Below are 27793 nucleotides of genomic sequence, written 5' to 3' on the forward strand. Positions count from 1 at the left end.
GAGTTTTTTGCTTTAGCACGGACTCTATCTGATAACATACCTTGGAGAAATGTCCCTGAGAATACTCTACCTCCAGTAAAATTTTATTAGAGATAAGTGTTCTGAGGTACTCCTTTGGCTAAATTCAGCCAAAATTGTGTTTCCCACTTCTCTTTCCTTGTCAGAAATGGCACCACTTGATATATTTTATGGATTTCTGATGAAGTTTAAGTCATTTAAATTCAAATAAAATTTTTCCTTCTATCAGTATAACTTTACAATGGAGTTTATTTTGTATTTTCAAAAGGAGGTGTATGTAAAAGTGAATGAATGAATGAGGTTCATTGAAGTCTCTTTGGGTATTTAGAAATTCACCTTTTTCTCAGATTGAGCGTACTCAGTAAATATTTACTGAGCACCTATATATGCAAGGTAGTGGCAGGGAACAAGGATGGACCAGAAACAAGTCATCCAGGGATGTATTGGCTAGAAGAGGAGAGAAGGAATGAACATAAATGACTCTAAGATGAAAAGTAACTGTTATAAAAGAGGTCAAGAAAGAATTATTGGTAAGTTCTGAGGAGGGAGAGATTGATTCTAACTGAACAGGAAAGTAAAGTGGGGAGCAGAGAAGAATGGAGGAGACAAGAGCCCATGTTATGTCATACCACAGAAAATAGGCCTTGAAGGACATGCAGAGATAGGGAGGCCAAAGGAACAGCAAGAGCAGAGGTATGGATGGTGGTGGAAAGTATGGAATTAACTTTCATGAACACTATGCACTTGTCCTGAACAAAGCCTATCCTTAACGTTTGCAGGTCCTGGGGCTATATTGAGACCCTACATTCTATTAGTGTAAATTATTTTATTTTATTTTATTTCATTTTCTTTTATTTTATTTTACTTTATTTAATTTTACTTTATTTCATTTTACTTTACTTTTTTATTTTATTTCATTTTATTTTATTTTACTTTATTTCATTTTACTTTATTTCATTTTACTTTATTTCATTTTATTTTATTTTACTTTATTTAATTTTACTTTATTTCATTTTACTTTACTTTTTTATTTTATTTCATTTTATTTTATTTTACTTTATTTCATTTTACTTTATTTCATTTTACTTTATTTTATTTTATTTTATTTTACTTTATTTCATTTTACTTTATTTTATTTTTAAGTTTATTTATTTTGAGAGAGAGAGAGAGAGAGTGAGCATGTACATGTGTGCATGTAGGAGGGAGGGTAGAGAGAGATGGAGAGAGAGAATCCCAAGCAGGCTCCATGCTGCCAGCATGGAGCCCAATGCAAGGCTCAGTCCCATGAACCTCAAGATCATAACCTGAGCAAAGATCAAGGGTTGGCCACTTAACTGACTGAGCCACCCAGGTGCTCCTAAATAGTTTAATTTATAAATCAAGCAAATAAGCTGTTAAATAAATATGTTCCATTTTCCTACCTTGACAAAATACCTTCATGACAACTTGGAAGACCAAGTTCAAATTTAGACTTACTAGACTGCAGTGGGGACACTGGTTCAAAAAGAGCTAGCTGCTGGCCCCTGGCCTCAACATCACTTGCTGCTTTCTTCCTACCCCCAATTCCATCCCAAATGGTGAAGTGCCTTATATATAAGGGTACCCTGGCCCTCAAGTTCAAGCTCCATTATACCTATTACCTCTACTTCCAGCAAACAGCCATCACTTGGCAACTGCTTTGGCCCTGTGGTAGATACTGGCTTGGAGCACTGTCAATCCCTGGGAGGATGGACCTGGGGAAGAGACCTCGTGAAGGCCCTAGTACTGCATTCAAAGCCATTTTTTTAGGGAATTCTGCAGTGTAACATCAGTCTGGGGTGGGAGCCTGGGGAGCATGGGCTCTAGATGGACAGATTGTCTTGTTCCCATAAACATCCTGTCCCATAGGGAGGGGTGTAGCCAGAGGAAGGCCAGAGCTGGGCCCTAAAGGCACGGGGCCTTCTAAAATTCCTGGACCTAAGGGTGATGCTGATTATAGCAACTCTGTGAGGTTGGAGTGCTCCCCATTTTCCACATATAGAATAGTCATGATAAAAGGCACTTGTTAGAAAACTGTCTCAAGTATTCAATAACCACCTCTATAAACCTTTAACTAATATGTGGTTTGCTTATTCAGGGCTAAAGAAAACCCTTTCTGTTCTCTTTATCTTTACAATGATTTGCAAAGCGAGCTTAGAAATAAGGACTTTTTTCAAATATTGTTCTGAGGGGCTGGATTAATCTTGTGTCTTAATCTAGTTTAAGTAACAGCAGTGATCTACTAAAATGCAGGCAAGGGCACAGAGGAAGAAAATAGGGAATGGGAAATTGTATTGTAACCTGTGGTGTTTTGGAAGAGTGTAAAGAGTCAGGGATATTTGAAGTGAAGAGTTGGCCAGTTTTCAATATAGAGATGGAACTGTCCTAGGAATGAGAAATATATCTCTAGGAGGGGGATGGGCACTTTAGATTAGAAAGAGGGCTGGTGGTTCAAGAAGGAAACCACATTCCTCTGTAAGGATGGTATAAGTGGATCCTCTTTGCAAGAGAAGCCAAAGGTCTTTCCAAATATTTACAGATAAGGAATAATGGATAGTAGGCTCGGTTAGGCTTTTAAAATTGTTCCTTAAAATATTTCAGATAGTCCAAAGTTAGGGAAGTTTATGTCACTTGACCTCTGTGGTTATTATATTTTATCTTACTCAAAAGATGATTACAAGGTAGATATTATCCCAAAGAATATTTTCATATTGCAAAAGCTAAGACCAGATGCTTTGGCTCTTGAGAAATAGAACAAAAAATCTTTGGCCATTTGAGGAAGAGACAAAATCTCTTGAGGAAAGGAAAACTGGGTCAGGCCAAAGAGATAAAAAGGTAGGGTGTCTCTGGGGAGTGGGTGGGAAAGAGGTACCTAGATTTCTGTGACTCTTGAGGGCACAGGCTTCATATATATGGAATGTAAAAGGATGAAAGCAAAATGACATTTAAAATAGTGTTAAAATTAAGGCCCAGAACTTAATTTTTAAAAGGTTAAACTCTTATTTAGAATATTCCCCTTTCCAAGACCACCCATTTCTTAATGTTCTAGGTCAACAAAGTTTTGTAATCATTGGAATAATGACATTGACAGAAGGTTACACTTATTATAAGCTTACTCTCTGCTAATATGGTGCTGAGTGTTTTTACATGCATTTCATTCTCAAGACAACCCTATGAGGTAGAGTTTATGATTATTCCTGTTCTATCTATGAGGTGACTGGGGTATTGAAGAATTAAATATATTATCAAGGGTTATACAATTGATAAATTATTTCATTTTTTCTTTTTCTTTTTTAAAAATTTTATTTTATTTTTAAATGTTTATTATTTATTTATTTATTTATTTATTTTTGAGAGGGAGAGAGAGACAGAACGTGAACAGGGGAGGGGCAGAGAGAGAGGGAGACACAGGATCTGAAGTAGGCTCCAGGCTCTGAGCTGTCAGCACAGAGCCGGAAGCAAGGCTCGAGCTCAGAAACCGTGAGATCATGATCTGAGCCAAAGTCGGGTGCTTAACTGACTGAGCCACCCAGGCACCCCTACAGTTGACACATTTTTAGAACCAGGAGCTGAGCCACTTTAAAATTTATACTTTTAAAAAAAATTTTTGTTTTAAGTTTATTTATTTATTTTTAATTTTTTTAAATGTTTTTATTTATTTTTGAGACAGAGAGAGACAGAGCATGAGCAGGGAAGGGGCAGAGAGAGAGGGAGACACAGAATCGGAAGCAGGCTCCAGGCTCTGAGCCATCAGCCCAGAGCTCGATATGGGGCTCGAACTCACAGACCGTGAGATCATGACCTGAGCCGAAGTCGGACGCTCAACTGACTGAGCCACCCAGGCGCCCCAAGTTTATTTATTTTTGAGAGAGAGACAGACAGAGCAGAGGAGGGGCAGAGAGAGAAAGGGAAAGAGAGAATCCCAAGCAGGCTCCATGCTAACAGCATGGAATGAATTGGGGCTTGAACTTACAAACCATGAGATCATGGCCTGAGCTGAAACCAAGTCAAGCCTGAGCTGACACCCAACCAGTTGAGCCAGCCAGGCACCCCAAAATTTGTACTCTTTACGAAATGTTATACATGTTGTCTTATCAGCTTAGATAGAAAGTACTAAAATATGGTTTCTGGAAGTTTTCTTTTTTATAACCAGGAGATACATTTCTGGAATTAGTTAAGTTATTTTTTTTAAGTTTATTTATTTATTTTGAGAGAGACAGAGACAACACAAGTGAGGAAGGGGTAGAGAGAGGGAGACAGAGAATCCTAAGCAGGCTCTGTGCTGGCGGCACAGAGCCCGATGCGGGACTCGAACCCACAAAGCCAGGAGATCATGGCCTGAGCTGAAACCAAGAGTCAGATGCTTAACCGACAGAGCCACCAAGGCACCCCTGGAATTACTTAAGTTCTTAGTGTCCCTCTGCCTCCTCCCCCCCTCAGAGAATACTGATTATAATTATGTAATCAATTATAATGTGGGTGGGGTACAGCCTGGGAACTGGGATTTCTGAAAACACCCCAGGTGATTCTAATGTGCAGCCAAGGTTGAGAACCACTGCTCTAACAACAGGAAAGGTAAATACTATACAAAATATTCTCCTTTAACAGAGATAGGACATTGCAGATAAAGTTGAAGACCCCTTGGCCACTCTCCCCAGTGAAGTGGTGAAACGCAAGGAGGACAAGAATAGGTATTATCCTAAAGGGGGAAAAATGGATGAGTCATGAGATAACTGCCTTCAAGCCCAGTATCAAATTTATTTTTATTTTATTTTTCTGTCCAGCGAAGTACAAAACTTGATTAGGATTAGGGATAAACCAGAAGAATAACTGAAAGATTGAAAATTAAGATTAGAAGAGATTAAGAAAGTTGGATTAATCATTGGATGAAGAGTCAGATAAATCAGTCAAAAATATTTACGTACAAAGTGCTGTGGGGAATATAGATATTATAAAATATTCCACTTTCAGAGAGCTTGTAATTGAGTTGATAAGATATAAAATACATGTAAAAAGTTATTGGTTATAATAATTGTAGAAACTCAGAAGAGGGGAAATCACTTCTGTTGGAGTAATAATGCTTATAAATTATAGCACTTTCCATTTTTCAAAGTGCTTTTTATAGCCTTCATATAATCCTCATATCCTGTGAAGTCTGCTGGACAGATTTTAGTGAAATTATACAGGTATATTTTATTAATGTAAACTCAAAGAACAGAAATAATATTGCTAATATTACCAAGAGAACAAATGGCAGGTATAGGAATAACTAGAATGCAGGTCTCCTTATTTGGTTCACTTTCTGCTCTGCAGCAGAAACAACCAGAGTTGAGCTGAGCCTTGAAGAATGAACAAGTTTTGCATAGGCAGAGAGGCCATGAAAGGAGAGCATTCCAAGAGTGGGAGATGGCCATCCACCTGTTCAAGGACCAGCGAGCTGAGCCAGGCTGCAGGAAGGAAGGAAGGCCAGACTCTGAAGGGTCTTCAGAGCTCAGTTAACCCTTGGAATTTACCCTTAGGTAAAGGAGAGCTAGTCAAGATTGTTGCAGAGGGCTGAGATATGAGGACAGCGGCATTTTCATGAGCAGGAGGAAGTGAGGGAGATTAAAAGAAGAAACTAAACCACTGAACTGGAGACTTTGGCCATAAGAACGTGTATTGATGGAATGGTCTCTCGAATGACTTCTCATATTTCTTCATATACTCTGATATAGATTTTGCTTGAAAGAATTAAAGAGGTCCAGTATGATAGATGATTCTGTAAGGATCTTTCCTGATGTATAACTTTACAAAAAACAAATAGGAAATTGTGTATTTCGTAGATGACTGTGTGACACCGCAGTGACCACACTCTGGCCTGCCACAATGGTTATCCCAACTAAAATTCAAATGTTTCTAGCCTTGCATAGTTATTTCTTGCCTACCTCATAGATTGTTAAATGCAAGAAGATAATATATGGAAAACACTTGGTACTGCCTCTCACAAACTAATTGGTCAATGAATGTTGGCTATTATAGTTTTCAAATGTCCGGATCTTTTCCTTCATGATTAAAAATTTTCTCTCCCTGCCTACGTGGAGTCGTGGTACAGAGCTTAAGAGCAGAGAGTGGAGTCCGACAAGCTTGAGTTCAATGATTATGAGATAGCCACAAACTCTCTGAGACCCAGTTTCCTCATCTATAAAATGGGGATGATGATACTAACCGTTTTAAGTTATTATAAAGGCTAAGTGATATACTGTATCCAGAATGGTCATTGTGTAGCAGTTTCTCAATACACAGTGGCTGCTGTTTTTATCTTTGATTCTACACAAATATAATGGTTGGGATAATAATTGTAAACCTTTCTGAGAATTTTTCATTTGTCCTATGTATATTTGGAGTTACTTAATACGCTGTGAATTATAAGAATAGGGTTGGGGGATACACAGTGAGTGAAATGCAGCCTTCCACCTTCTTTCAGTGGGGAGCATTTTTTTTTTTTTTTTTTTTTTTTTTAGTAATTGTGGAAATGTTACTTTACTGCCCAAAGTATGTGAAATCAGCTAAGGAAACGCACACAAAAAAATGTGAATCATGGTCAAAATCTCAAGTTTTTTAAGCAGATAGAAAATAAAACAGCCCATCTTTTGGGTTTTCATAAATGTATAGAGTAAAAACATTTTTACTTTGTTTTAAACACATATTTAAAAGATACTTACATCATAATATACACCCTGACCTGGCCAATTCAAGGCTTTCTTCTTTGAATCCATTGGAAAATCAAGCAGTTCATATCTGTAAGGGTTACCTGAAATTTTCAGGAAGAGTGCTGTTATTCTGAATATGCAATAACAGTTTTCTATGAATGGGATTTTGGGGTGCAATAAACAGAAACAAGATGATAGGAGATAGAGAGGAATGAGGGTGCATATTTTAGCTAGTGTATTAGAGCATTGCTTAATTCTTGCTCCCCTTGATGAGCAGCATGTGGGCCACACAGAGCAAGAATGAGTCTCTAACCCAAGTGTTGCCAGCAATATGAGGGGGCAGTAGAAATGTACCTTTCTTGTTAACGAAGGGGATTCTTAGGTAAGTTATAACTTTTAAGTTTAAATTTTCCTGGGTCCTCTTTTGGTCTCTGAAGGCTTAGTAAATACATTTCTGTACTACTTGTTTTGGGCTTTCCCTGCCTAAATATCAAGAAATAGAATTAGTATTTGCTTACCAAAAAGGTACTGAAAGAGAACATTTTAAAGAACGTAGCTTCTTAGGTATTAGTGGTAGTCTGATAAGCTTTATCAGATATAGCATGGTCTCCTCTGGTCCTCTAAGAAGTTCCACATTAAAGAATGCTCTGGGGCGCCTGGGTGGCTCAGTCGGTTAAGTGTCTGACTATAGATTTTGGGTCAGGTTTGTGAGTTCCACTCTGGCAGTGTGGAGCCTGCTTGGGATTCTGTCTCTCTTGCTGTGCCCCTCCCCAGCTCACTCTCTGTTTCTGTCTCTGTCTCTGTCTCTTTCTTTCTCTCTCTGTCTCAAAGTAAATAAACTTAAAAAAAAAAAAAAAAAAAAAAGAATGCTCTGAACATCTGTCCTCATATGTAATAAGAACAAAGGCTGGCATATATTGAACATTTACTGTGTACATAAAACTGTGTACTGTTTTATGTATACACTCACATTGCTATTTGTAAGGTACAATTACTTCCACTTTAACAGATGAGGAAACTGAGGCACAACAAAAATAAGCAATTTGCCTAAGATCACACAGCTAGTAAGCGGAATAATTCAAACTCAGGCAATCTGGTACTAAGGCACTCTTCTATGTCTTTCTATTAAAGAAGAATTCAAATAAGTGTAGAAAACCTAATGTGGTAGTATAGTAGTTTTTGGAAAGGTCTTTTAAAAAATTTTTTTTAATGTTTATTTATTTTTGAGAGAGAGAGAGCACGTGCGCGAGCATGGGGGGCGGGGTGCACAGAGAGAGAAGGAGATACAGAATAAGAAGCAGGCTCCAGGCTCTGAGCTGTCAGCATAGAGTCCGATGCGGGGCTTGAACCCACAAGCCGTGAGATTATGACCTGAGCCGACATCAGATGCTTAACCAACTGAGCCACCCAGTCACCCCTGGAAAGGTCTTTTAGAAGGGTTATTACAATATACTCATCTTTAAAAAAAAAAAAAATGTTTAGTTTTGGGAGAGAGGGAGGGACAGTGCGAGTGGGAGAAGGGCAGAGAGGGAGACACAGAATCTGAAACAGGCTCCAGGCTCTGAGCTGTCAGCACAGAGCCCGACACGGGGTTCAAAGTCACAAACTATGAGGTCATGATCTGAACCGAAGTCGGACGCTTAACCAGCTGAGCCACCCAGGCACCCCTGAACTTGCTTCTTTTTTAAAAACATTTCTTTCGGTCTTTTGTAATTAAATTGTCATCCCTTGTCTTTTGCTTATTGTTTGATAAACATGTTAGTGTTTTCTTGTGGATTTCTATAAAATATTTACATATCAGAACAAATTTTGCATTTTTGGTCCTAGATAAAATTTTTTTGTAACATTTATTCATTTTTGAGAGTGAGAGAGACAGAGCATGAGGCGGGGAGGGGCAGAGAGAGAGGGAGACACAGAATCTGAAACAGGCTTCCAGGCTCTGAGCTGTCAGCACAGAGCCCAACACAGGACTTGAACTCACCAACTGCAAGATCATGACCTGAGTTGACGTTGGAGGCTTAACCGACTGAGCCACCCAGGCGCCCCAATATACTCATCTTTTTAAGGTCCTCTAAGAGTGACTAACTGGTCAGAACAGGTGGATGCTTGGAAGAGTGGGTAATGATGGTGGTAACTTACTTTAGTCTGTGACCTACAACTGCACTGAAAAGTGTTTTTATAAATTCTGCACACATTTCTCTGATTTCTTGTTAACTCTATGCACTTCATGTAATTTTAGAAATTATCTAATTCAGGGATTGAAAAAAATAAATTAACTTTAACACTTTGCCTAATAAGATCATACAAATTTCAGTTGCTTGGCATCCTATCTTGTAGTTCTTTTGCACAGCTCTTCCCACCCCAGCCTCCCATGTATTTACATGTATATATGTATGTATGTGTATCATTTAGAGTTGAGTGTATTTATATGTATGTAGATGTCTATATATCTATATATTTGATACAGATTTCACTACCTTTTATCCATGATTGGACTAAGAGGTAATGAAGAAATTCAGTATGTGGCACACATACTGGAATCATTATATGGGTAGAGAGTAATAAAGTAGTAACTGCTAACACTTATCTCTGGTATCTATGAAGTAGGTGCTCATAGTCCCATTTTATAGATTGAGAAGTGGAGGCAAAGAAGTTAAGAAACTTTTCTATGGTCCATGGGGAGTAAGTGGCAGAGTGGCAGAGCTAGAATTCTACCCATGCCATCTGACTGCATAGTCCATGTTTAAACACTCCACTATACTGTCTTTCAAAATATTACTGCTGTCTCCTAGTAAGGTACGGAGGTTGATACTAATGATGGCAAACATTTGGGTCCAAATATTTATGTACAGTGGCACTGCATTATAGGACATTTCTTGGGTCTTACCTACATCACAGCCTAAATTCATTCAACAAATGTTTCTCTCTGCCTAACATGCACCTTTTCTGTCACCTTCGGTTACCTCTTCTGTAGTATTTTCAGTCTTTCTCCATAGGCTTCTTCTCTGTTTTAAGATATCTAGTGTGGGAGAGACTTGATGACTAGTGAATGGGCTTACCATCCTAATACAACACATCTGGAAAGACCCCAAGGTTTGCTTCTGCAAGAAGATGCCCCAAGGTGTTAAGAGGACCTAAACAAATTGTTCCTATTACTTTCTGAGTCTTGTTTTAATGACATTGTCTCACTTTCATCACAACTGCTATACCTATGTCTAGACCCTGATGCTCTGAACCAAATATTGTCCCTTGTGCTAATTACCTGAGCTAGGATAAAATTTTTAAAAGCTAAGCCATAAGAGAAAGCAGGAAGGAAATAAAAATAGAAAAAACAGGTAGAATAAAAACAACTAATTCTACAATGTTTGGTTTCTGCTTCTAGCATGGAAGGCTGTATAAAGAAGAAAAGTTAAGAGCACCTGCGGAAAATCTGATTTACTTGGTTTGTGGTAGGGTTCCCGGTGATTCTAAAGCACAGCCAGTTAGGAACAACTTTCCTAATCTGATGGGTCACACTTTTGTGTCTTGAGTCCTTTGCCCTCCTTTCTTTGATTTTATTAATTGAATAAAATTCAAATATGAGAAGAATTAATACTGTTCTGATACCAAACCACATTTTACCTCTCGTTTTCAAAATCGTCGTATCGTAAGCCTTCGTTGGCACCGTGGGAGGAAACGGCCGTTGGCTTCGGGCTTTAATGCCAGTGTAAGGATCCTTAGGTGATATAAAGGTCGGGAACATGGCACCACCTGAGATGTGTGTGTGGTAGGGGTGTTCAATCGGATATGGGGAGCAGGTTTCTCTGAAATTTAGTTGAGCAAACAAAACAGAATAGAAAGAAATGCAATTGAAAAAAATTAATCATCAAATATTTATTGGGATCCTTCTTTGTGACTGGTACTATTCTATTTCTGAGGATACGACAGTGAGCCAAGGCCCCTATACTCCTGGAGTTAGCTTTCTGGTGGAATATGTGCCACGAAACATATTTTCCTAATTTTGCTAGAGAAATAAAAATTACTTTTTAAAATAAATCATAACTGAATTCTTTATCTGTGAATAATTTTCACAACTAATGCAGAAGATACATGAAATCTGTAGTTTTTCTAGTTGTTTTCAATTCCTGCCTCTTGTTTTAACAGGATCCCAGTGCTTTATTTTATGGAATCATTTCTGGGCATTCAGCTTCAGTATGCAAAGTGATATCCAACCATCTTGCCTTGAACTTTCAACCTAGGCCATCTGTTTCTTTTAAGCAGTCAATCAACAAAATATACTGCCTGTTTATGTACACAGTACTGTTTAGAAATCAAAAAGCCAAAAATAGCTGATAAACTGATGGGAAAAAGAAAAACCAACAAGTTAAAAAGACCACAGGGATACAATTTTACTATGATTTGAAGAACTAGCAGAGTTCTTAAAAGAACTAGCAGAGATTTGTGAGAGCTGATAGCTGGCAATCAGCGGTGGCCCAGGCCCAGATCCCGGCCCCTTACTGCTTACTCGGCCCGCTAATGCAAATCCGTACTGAATTCAGCAGCCTTGGCATCATGACGGGCTCTCTGAAATACCTAGCAGTCCAAGATTCTTAACAAGTTCCTGATCTCTCATAGATACCGCAAGAAGTTAAGGCTGATTTGTAAGAGAAAAAGTCTAGACTTCAAGCAAAAGTCATTTATGAAGGCCAGCTCGTTCTGTTTTTGTGGAAAGATTTGGTTTTCTTGCCCTTGTCACAAACTCCCTCAGTTGAACACATTTTTGCATTGGGTATGGCATCATTTTATTGTGAATCACTAAACTTTTCTGATGTATTTATTTTGCTTAAAAAGCACCACATCAATGGCTACATGGCTTGGTACAAGGCACGAGGTCATCAACTCCGTGATGATATTAGAACACAGAATCAAGACATTCATTCCTGAATTCCAACTCACTGATGTACCTCAGAGTCATAAAAACACTAGCCTAGTAACTGCTTTCAGTGAAGCAATATTGGGTATACTTCCTTTTATATACAACACAGTGATTTCCACTTATTCTGAATAAACATTTCCATTGTCTAATTCAGTGGATATTATAGTTAACCATCTCCCTCAAATTAACTTCCCCTTATAAATTTGCTTGAAAATAAACGATCATTTATAGTTTGAGCAAACTGTGAATAAAATAGGAATGAACACATTTTTCCTCATGGGGAGAATGTCCAGTCTACTTAAGTCAGGAAAGGACGGAGTTTACTGAGGTCTAGTAAAAAGCCCATGTTATAAGAGAAGTTCTTGTACATTCAGAGCCTCGAGGGTTTGCTTCGTTCACTTTCAGGTGTAGTAGTCAGAAAGCAGGGGACCTAGGTAAGAAAGATAGAGACCCTGGGGACAGTAAAGAATGAAATGAGAAAGTCCAGGGTTCAAATATTGTCCAACAGAGACATTTAGTCACAAATCATACTAGAAAGAATGGCTGAGTAAATACAGTATAATGATTGTCTCAGTCTATGCTAATTAACCTACCTGGGAATAAGATTAATTTTGATTTTCTTGGATTTTTCCCAGTATGTGTCAGATTGAGATAAGATGTAAGAATTGGTGGGAATGGCGAATCAGTGGGATTAATTTTTGAACTTTCAATGCCATTTCCCCTAGACTTGATGATGTAGTTTAAGGAAATGTGGTATGAATATTTCATAAAATGGTCATGTCTGTCCACTGTCCCTAGAAAATATCTCAGTGGTTAATGTGGGAGGTCCTGAGACATTGTAACTACTACAGGAGCAGGAATTATACTCAGAGGACATTGCCTTGAGATGTTGTTAACCACAACAATAACTACAACAATAAAGCAGTTATGTTCCTGGCTTTATGCTAACTGCTTTATCTCTCCTCTTTATCAGAGAATCATTCAACAGGCTAAATGCTAGCATGCACCCAGAGGCCAGGGCAGGGTGGCCCCATTTAGTACTAATCTGATGTTGGCTAGGACTGCCCGACAAAGGCATTTGGTTTTCATTGTATCTTGTATCTTGTTCATCACAAAGACATGACCAGAAAGTAGAGATTGACTTCTTAATTTAGAATACAAATTCCAAAGGCCAAGATCACGTTAAATTACAAAAACAGAACCAAAAGAATTTCATAAGACATTTTTTTTTCCTGGGGATTGGTCCCCCTAATAGGAAGTAAATTTGCAAAACGTGTATACATAGTTATTGGGTCTTTCTGGTTTTGTCTGTGGCCAGGGTTTTGCGTTGTGAAGAAGGGATAAAAGGTGGAAGTTACAAAGGTGGAAGTTACAAAGGCAGGGAGAGGCCCACTTAATTCTGATCATTTGGGATTGAGGCAGAATTTTCTTCCCCCTCAGATTCTAGAAACGATTTCCTAGTTAATAATATTAAGTTATATCTGGTAATGATTTAGCAAAACACATTTTACTCTAAAACTCAAAAGCTATGGACTCTGTCTTGAATCTATGTATGAGATTTCATTCAATATTTTATGTATATAGTACAAAGGCTATTTTTGTTAAAAATCTGAATAAAGTATGGAGTTTCGTTAATAACAATACATCAATTTTGGCTCATGAATTTGTAACAAATACACCCTACTAATGTAAGATATTGCTAATAAGGGAAACTGGGTATGAGGTATATAGGAACTCTGTACTGTTTTTCAAATAATTCTGCAAATTTAAACTGTACTAAATTAAAAAGTTTATTAAGAAAGGATTAGCAGAGTATATAATACCATCCTCTTCTCCCACTTGTTAAAGTCTTTCATGAAAAGTCACATTTGTACTCACACTGAGACATGGATTGCCAATATTTTTTACTTGACTATAACATGGAAGGAAAATGTTAAGTATATACTTACTGTACTGTTGCATTAGGTGGTTTGGGCATCCTAGAGTAAAAACAGGAAACAAATCCTAATTTATATTAAGGACTTTTCAAAGCTTACATTCCTATTAGAAATTTGCTTAAAAATAAAGATGTGTCCCAATTTCAAACTACAGTGTCTTTAAGATAACATTCTCGATTGAATTTCTGGAACACTGAATATTGACCAGTCAGAGGGATGATATCCTCATATCTCAGTTCTGTTGATCAGTCTAACTTCAGTCCCACTCACCACCCATTTTGCATTTCCTATTTGCAGTGCAGGTGCAGGACTGACTGCTTCCAATGATAATGCGGCTCTGATTTTGACATTCACCCTCATAATCAGGCAGCAGCCAAAGTGCTGCAGGCAGCCTGCCACCATGCATGTGGTGCAATTACATGACCTAAAGTGACCTCAGTGTGGCCTGGTGGGACAAGATATAGAAATACTGTGTGTGCTTTGTCCCTTTGCCCAGGATTGCTGATCTATCACGATCATAAATGTTGCCCCGTTGACAGAAAGGCTGGAACAAACCTGAACACGTTTCTGGAGGCATGTCTTTTCTGAATCAGTTCATTTGAAAGTTACGTCTTTACTATTTACCCTGAGCCCTGCCTGCCAAGAAATAATACTGAAGCCCAGGAACAAAGTCCACACTACAGGCCTGTCACCTACTTCTATTGGATTCAACAGTTACTTTTAGCCTATGCAGATATTTCTGAAATATTTCAGGCATAAAAAAGTGAATAGAATGTTATCTGTTGATAGCAGAGGTCAACAAAATGGAGTGTGCCGGTTAAGTTTTGTATGTTTCTTTAGAAAGTAGTACGTAAGCTATATTATGTTTTGATTCCACAGTGTATTATCAACACATAATTCAGATGAATCTTAACAGGTTTATGTCTTTCTTTATTTGGACTCCAAGTTTGCAGGCTTGGGACTAAAAAACAAAACCAAAAAACATGTCTTCCAGTTATATTTATGGTTGATTTGGGGAAGGCGGGGGCAATGAATATTAATAATCCAAGGAATTCCGAGTTCCTAGATTGGCTATAATATATGAAATGTTAAATCAGCAGCTAAAATTTTTCTCATGTGACAAATTTAGCTATGATATTGACAAATGTATATCTAAAATCAGTTGGATTCAAAATTGAAAAAATTTTTAAAAAAGAAAACTTTTTAAAAAGTTCAAGTTTGAAAGGATAAAATGAAAATTAAAAATGCTCAGAGACCCAGGCCCTTGACCTAAACCAGTCCATTATTTTACTGCTGCACTCTACATTTACTTTTCAAAGTGTACTGATCTCAAAGGGATAAATGAATAGGACCTAGTAGCCACCACAAATTTCACGTCTTTTTGGCTCCCTCTTGTGGCTGAACTCTATATTAACTTCTTATCTACACAAATTCCTCACAATTCTAATAAAGGTAAAGAAGTGATATTTTCCTTGTTGCTTCAGTGTTGTCAGTATTTTATTTTTATCTGAAAATTAAGAAGTATGCTTTTTAAATATATATAACAGACTATTGCAGAGCGGAAAGATAACTTAATATGCTGGAAAGTAATTCCTCTAAGCAAAGGATAAATTAAAAAATATTCCTTATCCAAAAAGGAGACTTAGGGAGTAACTTTATTACAAATTATTTGTAAATTGTCATGATAATCCTCTCCCCTCATAATATCCTGACGAAAAATTTTGCTGAGGGCGCTGGGGCATTTCCTATGAAACTTTTAAGAAATTTAACAGATTCTTATTAGATTAACTAGGTCAAAGGCAGAGAAATGGACCCAGATGACTTGTTTGAATTCTTTCGAAAATTACTATTCCATATTTCGTATTTTTTTCTTTGTTTAATTGCTACAAACTATAAGTGGGTTTTGGTTTATTTTTTAAATTTTTATTTCTTTGGTCTTTGTTTCTATTATTAATGATCTCTGTTGGAAAAATAAAAGAACACTTTTGTTTTTCTAAAAGTTCCCATTTGGGAGCTTTTTTATTTCTCATATAACACATTTTCACTTAAAAAAGCTATTTGGTCCATTATGAGGAAAAGAAACCCCAAACTTACAAAGAATCATTTCCATAGATGTCACTTTTTTTGTTCTGTGTCAAATAATAGAATTGTTCAATAGGAAGTTTTCTGAAAAGAAAGATTAAATAGAACATCTTTTTAAATTAATACAGTGATTATCAGATAGTATAAAGATGAACAGACTAACAACCATGTATTTATCGAAATTCAGTATATGAAAAGGTGACATTGTAAGTCAGTGGCAAAGGATTTACTTTTCAGTAAACAATGCAGGAAAAATCACTAGCCATTTGGAAAAAAGTAAATTTCCATTTCATATTATGCATAAAGATAATTTCAGATGGATTAAAAATCTAAATATTTGGGGGAAAACATACAAATATTAAAATAAAATATGTAAGAATGTATTTTTTTCTTTGTGGTAGGGAAAACATTTTAAATGAGATTTTTCTTTTAAATTCAAAATCCAAAAGGAAATTTTATGACATCAGAAGAAAACCTTTGAATGTGGGATGGAATAAAACTGAAATAGGGGTGCCTGGGTGGCTCAGTTGGTTAAGGGTCCGACTCTTGATTTCAGCTCAGGTCTTGCTCTCAGGGTTGTGAGTTCAAGCCCGACATTGGGCTCTATGCTGGGCATGAAGCTTACTTTAAAAAAAAAAAACAACAAAAAAAACCCTCAAATAAAACAAAGGTTGGAAGAAATTTTTGCAATAAGGATATAGAAAGGATTACTATCTAGAATATAATTAGTAAGAACCTATAGCTAAAAGACAGTACAAATGGGCAAAGAGTAAGAACAGAAAAGGGAATGAAATGACCATACATAAGAAAACATGAACATAAGTACTCAACCAGAGAAATGAATTTTGATAACCAGATAATCTTTATACTTACTAGATGGGCAAAAATTATGTAGTTTGATAATATAACACAGTTGGCCAGGAGTGTGGGTAAATAGATACTTTTACACACTACCATGAAAATATAAAGCATTTGGCCATATCTCTAAAATTAAAAATATTCAGGGCGCCTGGATGGCTCAGTCGGTTAAGCGTCTGACTTCAGCTCAGGTCAGGATCTCGCGGTCCGTGAGTTCGAGCCCCGTGTCGGGTTCTGGGCTGATGGCTCAGAGCCTGGAGCCTGCTTCAGATTCTGTGTCTCCCTCTCTCTCTGCCCCTCCCCCGTTCATGCTCTGTCTCTCTCTGTCTCAAAAAAAAAAAAAAAAAAAAAAAGTTAAAAAAAATAAAATTAAAAATATTCATACATTGTGACTCATAACTTTCACTTAGGATTTTCCCTAGAGAAACATTTGTGCATGAGCTCAAGGAGGCCTGTACAACTGTACAAGAAGGATATTCGTTACATATAGTTAATGTCAAAAAAAGGGAAACAATATGAAAATGGCTAAATAATCTCTCATGCATCTGTATTGTAGACACAATGAGAAATTAAAATGAATTAGATCGATCTGTGTTTACAGTCTTTAGATTGCAGAGAGCGAAAAAAGAACCGAGTTGCCTAATACTATACATCCAGCGATTCCACACTTAAACTGTATAATACATATATTTTCAAGGGGTACATGTATAATTATATAAATGTGCAGAAGGTGTGAAAGAAGGTACACCAAAGTGACAGCAATGGTTCCTTCTAGGAAGGAAACTGGAATTGGTGGGACAGTGGTCAAGGGAGACTGGACCTTGTCTTTGACTTTTTTTTTTAATTTTTTTTTTAAGAAAGACTTGTATTTTGAGAGTAGTTTTAGGTTCACAGCAAGATTGAGAGAAGGTAGAGAGATTTCCCACATACCCTTTATCCCCACACATGGCTTACTTAGCCTCCCCATTTTACTATTTCTCACCAGAGTGGTACATTTGTTACCATTGATAACCTGCATCAACACATCATTATCACCTAAAGTTCATGGTTTACATTAGCCTTTGCTCTTTGTGCTTATAGCGTTTTAATATGCATTGTAGTGCTCAACTGTTGCTTGTGGCTCCAGGTATCTTTTAAACACCCGTCTTTTATCTCATCTACCCAAAGTTCTAAAAAGCTTGCTTTCTCAGTCTTTGAGAATGGCCCTAGAGTAGTGAGGGTTATTTGTACCCCACGAGAGTCCTAACCAAGAGAGTCCTACAGTTGAGGATGTGCTTCGTAATTAGGCAAACAAAGTGACCAACTCTGTGAGTGTCAGGCTTTCTCCAGTCATCACAGTGCTTGCTCGGTGGCTTCATAAATTAAATTACCATGGAGGCAGGACAGAAGTTCTAGGTAGATTCAACAACGTGAACTTCTCATCAAACTGACCTGGCAACATTTGAGTTTGCCAGTGGAAGTTACTAATCCCAAGTATTTCAAATGTTTATATATTTGTTTTGAGAGAGAGCAAGTGAGAGAGTACAAGTAGGGGTGGGGCAGAGAGAGAGGGAGAGAGAAAATCCCAAGCAGGCTCTGTGCTACCAGCACAGAGCCCAGTGCAGGGCTTGAACTCATGAACGGTGAGGTCATGATCTGAGCCAAAATCAAGAGTCAGACACTTAATTGACTGATCTACCCAGGTGCCCCTAACCCTAAGTATTTCATAGAGAAAACTCTCCCTGGGTGTACTAGTCAGCCACCTGATGGGAGGTTGATTACATCGTGAAAGAGATGATTTATCCCCACAGGAGTAGACACTTCTAAAGACAGATTTCCCTTTCTTTCTCTATATACTTCTGCCAGTTACATCACCAGTGGACTTCCTGAATGCCTTATTCACTGCACGCTATCTTAAAAAATACTACTTTCGATTAAGGAATTCAATTTATCACAAAAGAAATAAGGCAATGATTGCATTTAAAGGATTTACTGGTCTCCTATTTACAGAATGTAGAATAGCTTATTGACGATTCATTTGTGGCTGCAGCTTGTCCTAAAGAGTGTGGCACATGCTCTGAACCAGTGGCCAAGAAGTGGTGTCTCTCATAGCCAGAGCGGATGGTCTAAAAAGCAAAGGGTCAGAGTGGAACCTCTCACTATTATACTTACTGTTACACTTGAGAAAAATGTTACTTCCTTCCCAACCCCTTTGAGTTTTGCTGGGTTTGAGGTCAAGGGAGAAATGCTACCATGAGAAGACACAATGGTCCCACTGAATTGGAAGTTGAATTGATGATGTGGTAATTGGAGGCTCCTTATGATTGGAGAAAACAGGCAAGAAGTAGATTGGGATGATTGATTCTGAATGTCAAGGGCAAGAGGACTGTTGCTGTGCAGTCATGGGCAAAAGTATTTTTAGAACCTAAAGAATCTTTTGGACACCTCTTAGTATTGCCTCTAGTGGCATAAATTTAATGGAATACTGGAGCAGCCTCACACAGGTAAAACCACTAATTGCTTAGATTTCTCAGGAACAACATTGGGGGGTACCCCACTTGTAATGAACTTGTACCAGCCCAGGTGCTTGCTGAGGGCAAGTGAACTTGGCTATGTATATAATTATGTTATTCTCTCTCTCTATATTCTCTCTCTATATATATTCTATATATTCTATATATATTCTATAGAATATATTCTATATATATTCTATATATATTGTATATATATAGTATATATATTCTCTATATATATATACACACACACTTAATATATTTTTCTATATGTTTTATATATCATAATATATAATTACTACAAAGTTTATAATATATTTATATATAATATATTTATATATTAACTAATTTTATTTTTTCATTCACCCTTTTCCCTTATTTCCTTATTATTCTATATAGGGTGTTGGTGACGGTTTACTTCATTAAGTGTGTAGCTGTGAACTGTCAGGGCAAGATTATGACTGAACTAGAGGAGAACGTCACCCAGAGATCTTGGACTTGGAGCTGGATGCAGGCACTGATGAGACTCTGGGTTTCCCCGTTGGGGGAGGTGAGTGCATTTTCATGAAAACGTCTTGCATTGGCAGCCGTTCTCAAACTTCACTGCATGTTAGAATTACCTGAGGGATTTTATTAAAATGCAGATTCTGTCTCAGTCAATCTGGGGTGGGGTCCAAGATTTTGCATTATCATTTTCTAGATGGTACTCAATGCTGCTGGTGCATGGACCACATGTTGAGTAGGAAAGCATGATACTGTTTTTGCTGCTGTTATTTAGTGTGACAGTCAACTGGCACAGGTGGCTGACATCTTTACAGTACCCTCTCGGTATTCTGTTAGTTTTTCACATTTTGAATATCCCACTTGCCCAGGAAGAATCCACTTTCCAGCCCCTTGAGCAACCAGCGAGCCAGTCATCCATATCTGCAACCAGACTTTGATTTGAATGTGAGTAGCCTAAAAACACAGGCTTCAAGAGGGGCATCCATATTGCTAATAAGGTAGCAGCAGAGCCGCCCAGTTTTAGCATAAGCTCTTTCCTGAGGAGGCGAGTCTCCAGAATGAGTCTGGATATTATTCCCGGAAGCTTAGCAATTAGCCTATTTCTCTAGCCCTCCCACAGTTTTGTGAGTTAACCTAATATCCTCTGGTAGATCCTCTTCTTAAACTAGTCAGAACCGATTCTGTTTTTGCAACTAAAACTCCTGACACAAATGGATAACTTGTGAAACTAACATTTAATTTAAAAAAGAACAAAAGTGGTTTTACTGTGAAAAAGTCAAATGTAATTTAATTTAAATGAGATAATGTCTATAAAGCAGTTAGCACAATGTGTGGCTAATCAAGTACAAGTACTTGATTAATGCTGTTGTTTAAAAAAGAGATTGTTTTCTGTTTTTATGGAAATGGCATCATTCTCATTTTAAAGGTTTAAGTAATTACAAAAAAGTACATATAAATACTACCATGTAAAACATGATTCTAGATATCTGTCTCTCTTTAAAAAGTAGATGTAAGGCAATAAGAATGGGGGAATGGACAGCTGTAGTCAGAATCAAAGTTTCAAGAATAGGATGAATGTTCATTCAATTTCTAAAAGAAAATTAAAATTAAAAAAATTAATTAGCACTTAATAGATGGCAGTGTAAAACCGTAGGAATTCCTGAACCATAAGTATATTTCTTCACTACATAGACATAAATTTCTAAAAGATTCATGTAAAAGTAAGAAAACGTTTTTGAAACATTTAGGATGTTGGGAGTCATTATTATTTCTTAGGTAATTTTGACTCTCAGGCGTGAGACCATTTCACTCGCTTCTGCTTTCTCTCTCTGATCTCTCCATTTTGGTTGTTTAGTTAATCTGTAGTTTGCCAAGGTTTATAACATTTACCTAATTGTATGATGATAATTTTCCCAACCATGTGAATGGATTCAGGGCTCACCATTTAGTGTCCAGACATCTCATGCTTGAATGGATTCAATGTTCATCATCAACCCTTTTATCACAGTATCTCTGTTCTTGAGTTCTTTATTTTGACTTATTTTTTGGTTTGTTAAATTTCATTTTCAGATTTTTTTTTTTTTTAAGAAGGGCTCATTGGGTGCTATTACTCTAAACTCTGCCTGTATCGCAGTCTTTATGCTTGATTGACAATTGTTATGCAATATCTTTGGGTTATGTTTACTTTTACTCAAACCTTTGAAGATAGGTCTTCTGGAGTTGAATGCTGCTGTAGATGCTTGAGGCCAGCCTCCTCTCCTTCTTGTAGGTGCCTTGCTTTTCCTGCTTGAATGTTGAGAGAACTCTTTCTTTATGAATAAAATAATATTGGGGCGCCTGGTGACTCAGGTGGTTGAGCATCCGACTCTTGATTTTGGCCCAACTCATGATCCCAGGGTTGTGGATAGAGCTCCACATTGGGTTCCATGCTGAGCGTGGAGCCTGCTTAGGATTCTCTCTCTCTCTCTCTCTCTCTCTCTCTCTCTCTCTGTGCTCTTTTCCCCCACTCACATTTTCTCTCTCTCCCTTTCTTTCTTCCTCTCTCTCTCGCTAAAATAACCAGGTTGTATCTCAATGTCAGTACTTCCACTCTATTTTTGCCATTATATGGTATATGCTTTTGATTTTCAGATTCAGTTCTTAATTTCAAGGGAATTTTCTTGTGTATCTCTGAATACCTTTTTCTGTTAGATTTACTTATTATTTGTTTTACTTGTTAGATCCTCTGCATTTGGGACATCAGTTTTCCTTACGATAATTATGCTTGTTCTTAATAGCCATAACTTTTTCCTTTATTGCTTTAATATCCTTATCTTTTCTCTCTGCTTTCTCTGTGATTTATTGTCTTTATGCCATTATATCAATTTTCAGTCACATCCATTCTGTTTCTTGCTGCTTCTTTTTTTTTTACTAGATTTGTGAGTGCTTTTGTGTGTTTTTCTTATTTTTTCCCTAAGCCTTGTGGTCTTCCCTTTTATAATATTCTATTTTCTAATCATCCTGTCTTTTATGAGATTCACATACTTATTTAGTCCCTTTATAAAGAATGTAGTTTAAAAAAAAAAGAGAGAATCTACTTTTGTTTCCTGGGCTATGTTTTTTCTCAGACTAGTTTTTTAATGTGCTATATAGATATAGATATAGATATAGATATAGATATAGATATAGATATAATTTTATATTCCTGGTGCCTCATCATTTCTTCTCATATTACATGTATTTAATTGAGCAGCTCTGTTTAAATGCAGCTATTTGCTCTGATCTAGTGTGGGTGAATTCTTGATCCTGTCATCTGAAATAAGTTTGCCTTTCTGTCTGTGCTACAAGCTTGATGACTGAATATTATTCTCTCCATATTTCTTTAGCCTGATGGGATGGAGGGGACAGAGAGTTAAGTGCTGAGATTGTGTCAGATGGAATCCGAGTCTCTTGGTACTGCTGTCTAAGGTCCTATTAAATGTCCTCTGTAAGGCTCATTCCTTTCATTTAGGGAAGGAGCCATACCCATGGCTTCTACTCATTCCCTCAGGTCAACACAGTGTTCTGGAAGACCACATATTCTGCACAACTTCATCTCTCTTGAGATCTTGTTGTTTTTATTTAAAAAAAAAAATTTTTTTTAACGTTGATTTATTTTTGAGAGACAGAGACAGAGTATGAGCGGGGAAGGGGCAGAGAGAGAAGGAGACACAGAATCTGAAGCAGGCTCCAGGCTCTGAGCTGTCAGCACAGAGCCCATCACGGGGGGCTCAAACTCATGAACTGTGAGATCATGACCTGAGCCGAAGTCGGACACTCAACCAACTGAGCCACCCAGGCGCCCTGAGATCTTGTTGTTTTTAAAATAGAGGCTTCTACTCTTGAGGCTTTTCTTCAGTTCTAATAGGATTACCTATTAGGATTGCTCAGTCTTTTAATCTTCTCTTCAAATTGGAGAATTATCAGGATTTTGTTGACTCGTCTCAGTATGCATTTGGAATATAGGGATGGAGTTAGGTATAATGCCTCTCAACCAATAGTGTGTCTTCTCTCTGGGCCTGCAGCACTTCCAGGGGTCTGGAAATATGTGTGCTGGTTTTATTTTGGTTGTCACAATGAATGAGACTGGTATTTACAGGTTGAGGGCCAGAGATGATATATATCTTGCAGTATACCGGACAAAGAACTGTCCTGCTCCAGATGCCCTCTTGAGAAACATTTAGTTATGGACTGGAATAAATGACATGGAATTTTCTTTTCTTGACATAATATTAAAATTAATGGCATAAAGTCATTCTTCTTTTCTTATTTGGGGGCTGCTGGTGAATTTCCTGTTTATTTCTCTGTTAGGTAACAGGAGAGGGATATTCTGTGATTTTGTTTCATAAGCATTAACCTCCAGGCATTATCACCACCACTACTACTTGTGTCATCATTAAAGGGTGCTGGTTAGCAAGAGTTTCAAAGTATTCGTTAGTTCACAGAGCACTGTATATCTATCGAACAGCTTTTTAACATTTGCCAGGTTGTTAGAGGAAAATTCATTTCCTTTTTCTTAAACAAAGTAAAAACTTTGCTACTTTATCAAACTTATAAGAAGAAGTGTTTATGGAAGTGAAAACAAAGCTATAAATTGTTATTACTTTGTAACTTCATTCTTCTAAGCAAATGGATGCTGAGTTAGGTGATGACAATTTCACTTTGAATTTCCGACGCTTGGTTAAGTAGATACTGTTTAAGTTCCTTTAAAAGTGTTTTAATTAGATATAGGTTATGTCATGAAATGCCGGAAGGAATACTGATGTTGACAGGGACATTGCATTGGAACATGCATATATAAATGCATATGATTATATTTCCATTAGTAAGCCATGTTCTTTTAACTTCTTAACCTCAGACGACATACCATAGGACCTCTCACTGGACATTTTCCTAAGCAGTATGTACTTGGCGCCTGGGTGGCTCAGTGGGTTGTATGTCCAACTCTGGATTTTGGCTCAGGTCATGATTTCACAAAGTGAGACTGAGCCCCATGTCAGACTCTGTGCTGACAGTGCAGAGCCTGCTTGGTGCTCTGTCTCCCTCTTTGTCTGCCCCTTCCCTTTCCCTCCCTTTCTCTTTCTCTCTCTCAAAATAAATAAATAAACTTAAAAAAAAAAAAGAAGCAGGTACTTTCAATTTATAAAGTCATATGAGTGGAGGGTTGGTGAGGCAAAGGGGTGATCCTGTTCCCCATGAGGATGGGGTGAATGTGTGGCACCACAGCACCCCACTGAAAATCCCCATTAGGGAAGGTGGTAGGGTGTGATTGTTAGAGCAAGATTTTATATGGACCGGGATGAGGCTTGACCCCTCAGAGAGCTGGAAAATATTCTGTTATTAAACAAAAGGCCCTTTTGGGGGAGAAAGGAAAATATTGTGACAGAAGTTATTACCTATTAGGAAACAAGTAAAACCTATTCTGTAGTTGTTTGCCAAGTAATGTGCATTGTATCAGAAAATAGGACTTTGTCCTAAATATATTTTTAAGAGATAAATATGCCAAAGTGATAACATATAACATAGTTGTGAAGAGAATATAGTACAGCAACCTGCATTTCTGAGCCAGGGATGATGGGCATTCTAATTGGAACAAGTACTTTATCTCCCAGTGGCCTAGGGCTGCATTCAGTGAGGCACCAGACACAAACCTCTCATTTCAAACTGGATTTCCCTTAAGAAACCTGTCTTTGGCTCTTCTTTTACACTCTTGAATTCTGTGAGTACAGTTCTGATCCTTTTAGACTGTTGTGTGTTTTTTTAATCTGTAAATTTTGAGGACAATAGACGTAGAGTCCATAAAGAGATACATACAACCCTAGTCTGGAACAATGCTTGCCATACTCAAAACTGCTGAATAAATGAATAGCTGGAGTGAATGATGAACAGAATGGACAGATGAAAAGAACTTGGTCTTTGGGGTCAAGTAAATCTGGACTCCGGTCCCTGTCCCACAACTTCACAGTTGTGTGATCCAGGGAAAGGTACTGAATCTTCTGGGTCTCCATGTATTGTAAAACCAGGATAACAATGTGGCTACTGTACAACGATATTATAAATCTCTCTATATTATATTAGAACGTAAGTTCCATGAGAGTGGGGACTTGAAGAAATCTGTTGGATGAATTCATGATCTTGAGGTCCTTGCTATCTGTAATATGTCAGTATTTGCAGCTTTCCCATTGGACTGACAGGCCTTTTCATTTGTCTGCTTTTTATTCAGTAAGGTCGTTAGCTGCCACATGTCATTGTTTCTCCTTCTGCCTGCAGCTTGTCTTTCCTAATGTATTTTTTGAAACTGCTTTAGAACAAAAAACTAGTTAGCTAGATTGTTAGTAAGCCAGGTAAGCAGGATTGTTGGATAAAGCAGGAGTAGGTAGGCTCTGTGGGAAGGTTTGATAGATTGTGCTTTGAGTAAATTTCATAGTTTTTTAAAATTTCATATTTTTAGTAAATAGTTAATGTGACATTTAATTTCCTGCTCAGATTTTTTTTTTTGCTTTCTCTTCAGTTTTAATATGTTTTGAATAAAGTCGCTGAAAGAGTGACTTTAAGAGTTACAAGTGATTATTGAAATATTTTATTACTTGAAAACAATGCCCAGTAGATTCTAATGACTACAGATTGATGAACAAATTAGAAATCAAAAGTTCCAAAAATCAACAACATGTATACAAATGAGGCCAGCTATTTGCTCAAGCAAAAACATTTTAAATTTAATATCTCTCTGGAATATTCTCATATAGTTTAGATAAAATGTGATCAGCAAGGGAATTAATCAAAATTTCTGATCACAATAATTGAACATCTCTCAGGATAGCAAAGACATCCATAAACAGATTTTTTTTTTTTTTACAGATTTCACAATTAGAAATTATATAATTAGTTTTTCCATCTGTGTCTTTTCATAAATAGTAAAAGAAATAAATTTGGAGGTAGATTTAAGTTAACAAGACTCACAATGGAAACAAAGAGCAAAGAAAAATGCAAAATAAGGATCTCTATGTAAAGAGCAGGAAGTTTATTTACCTTGGCCAGGTTTCTCCACCAAATCCATAATGCTGATGTCCTTTGCCCATGACATGAGGAGGTTCACATTTTGGCCTGTGCTCCTCAGGGAGTGAAATGGGTATTACCCCACCATATTCTCTGTCAGCACCCCATGGAAGTCTACATTGTTGGAATGACTCCCTTAATTCCTGATATCTGTGAAAAAAGAGATACTTTTGAAATCACTTCAGCATGGAATACTATGGAATGCTATGGTCGGAATCTTTGTGTCCCCCAAATTCATGTGTTGAAATCCCAATGCCCAGTGTGACGGTATAAGGTGGGCCCTTTACTCAGTGACTAGGTCAAGAGCGGAGCCCTCATGAATGGGACTCATGCTCTTGAGAGACCTCAGAGAGCTTGCCAGCCCCTTCCTCCATGTGAAGATACAGCAAAAAGGTGCCAGCTACAAACCAGGAAGAAGGCTTTTACCAGAATGCAACCATGCTGGCGCAGTGATCCTGGACTTCAAGCCACCAGAACTGTGAGAAATCAATGTTGCTTCTAAGAAGCCACCCAGTCGGGAGGACTTTGTTATAGCAGCCCGAACACACTAAGACAAACAACTAAAATTCCTAAAGCTTTAAAATTATTTTTAGATTACATTTTTAAAACACAGAATTCTCAGTGTTGGGTACGTTATGATAGATACTGGTTACTTGGGCATCCTCGAATTGCTGAAGGAATGAGGTTAAATTTTTGAGGGCCTACAGATGATGATGATGATGATGATGATGATGGTGATTTGTAGTTGTACTCCATGTACTTCTTTCTTTTAAATATCTTTATTGAGATATAATATACATACCATACAATTCATCCATTTAAAGTATACAAGTAAATGGTTTTTAGTATATTCACAAATATGTACAACCATCATACAATAATTTTAGAGCATTTTCATCACCTCAAAAAGAAACCTTGTGCCCTTTAGCCATTGTTTATTTCCACACTTGCCCATCCCCACCCTAGCCCCAAGCAACTACTAATCTACTTTCTGTCCATCTCTAGTTCTTGTATAGCCCTCCTAGGGCATGTGAAGTAGTATCTCTTTATGGTTTGGATTTGCATTTTCCTAATGACTAATGATGTTGAGCATCTTTTCATGTGCTTATTGGCCATTTCATGTATGTTCTTTGGAGAAATGTGTATTATTCAGGTCCTTTGCCATTTTCAAATTGGGCTTTCTTTTTCTTTTTTTTAATTTTTTTTTAACGTTTATTTATTTTTGAGAGAGACACACACAGAGCACAAGCAGGGGAGGGGCAGAGAGAGAGGGGGACACAGAATCTGAAGCAGCTCCAGGCTCCGAGCGGTCAGCACAGAGCCCAATGGGGGCTCGAACTCACAAACCTCAAGATCATGACCTGAGCCGAAGTCGGATGCTTAACCGACTGAGCCACCCAGGGGCCCTGAGCTTTCTTTTTATTACTGAGGTATAAAACTTGTAGATAAAGTCCCTTCTCAGATATATGACTTACAAGTATTTTCTCCTATTCTATATGTTGTCTTTTTATTTTCTTGATAGTGTTCTTTGGGGCACGAAAGTTTTTAATATTCATAAAGTCCAGCTTATCAATTTTTCTTTTATTTCTTGTGCTTTTGTGTCATATCTAAGAATATGCTGCCAAATCCAAGATCATGAAGATTTACCCCTATTTTCTTTTAATAGTTTTTATGTTTTAACTCTTATCTTTAGGTCTTTGATCCATG

At 37.4% G+C, this 27793-nt stretch overlaps 1 protein-coding gene across 1 annotated transcript in view; it reads right to left on the minus strand.

Moving 5' to 3' along the window:
• CA2H7orf31 (chromosome A2 C7orf31 homolog) overlaps window positions 1-27793 on the minus strand; it is a 42814-nt gene that overhangs the window by 5060 nt on the left and 9961 nt on the right. The window contains exons 3-7 of the mRNA XM_042920457.1: window positions 26060-26236; window positions 15672-15743; window positions 13590-13619; window positions 10347-10528; window positions 6738-6826 (exon numbers count right to left, since the gene is read on the minus strand). Of these exons, the coding sequence (XP_042776391.1) occupies window positions 6738-6826; window positions 10347-10528; window positions 13590-13619; window positions 15672-15743; window positions 26060-26236 (550 nt within the window). The remainder of the gene's footprint in view (window positions 1-6737; window positions 6827-10346; window positions 10529-13589; window positions 13620-15671; window positions 15744-26059; window positions 26237-27793) is intronic.

Source organism: Panthera leo, chromosome A2 (assembly GCF_018350215.1).
Source record: "Panthera leo isolate Ple1 chromosome A2, P.leo_Ple1_pat1.1, whole genome shotgun sequence".
NCBI classification, from domain to species: Eukaryota; Metazoa; Chordata; class Mammalia; order Carnivora; family Felidae; genus Panthera; species Panthera leo.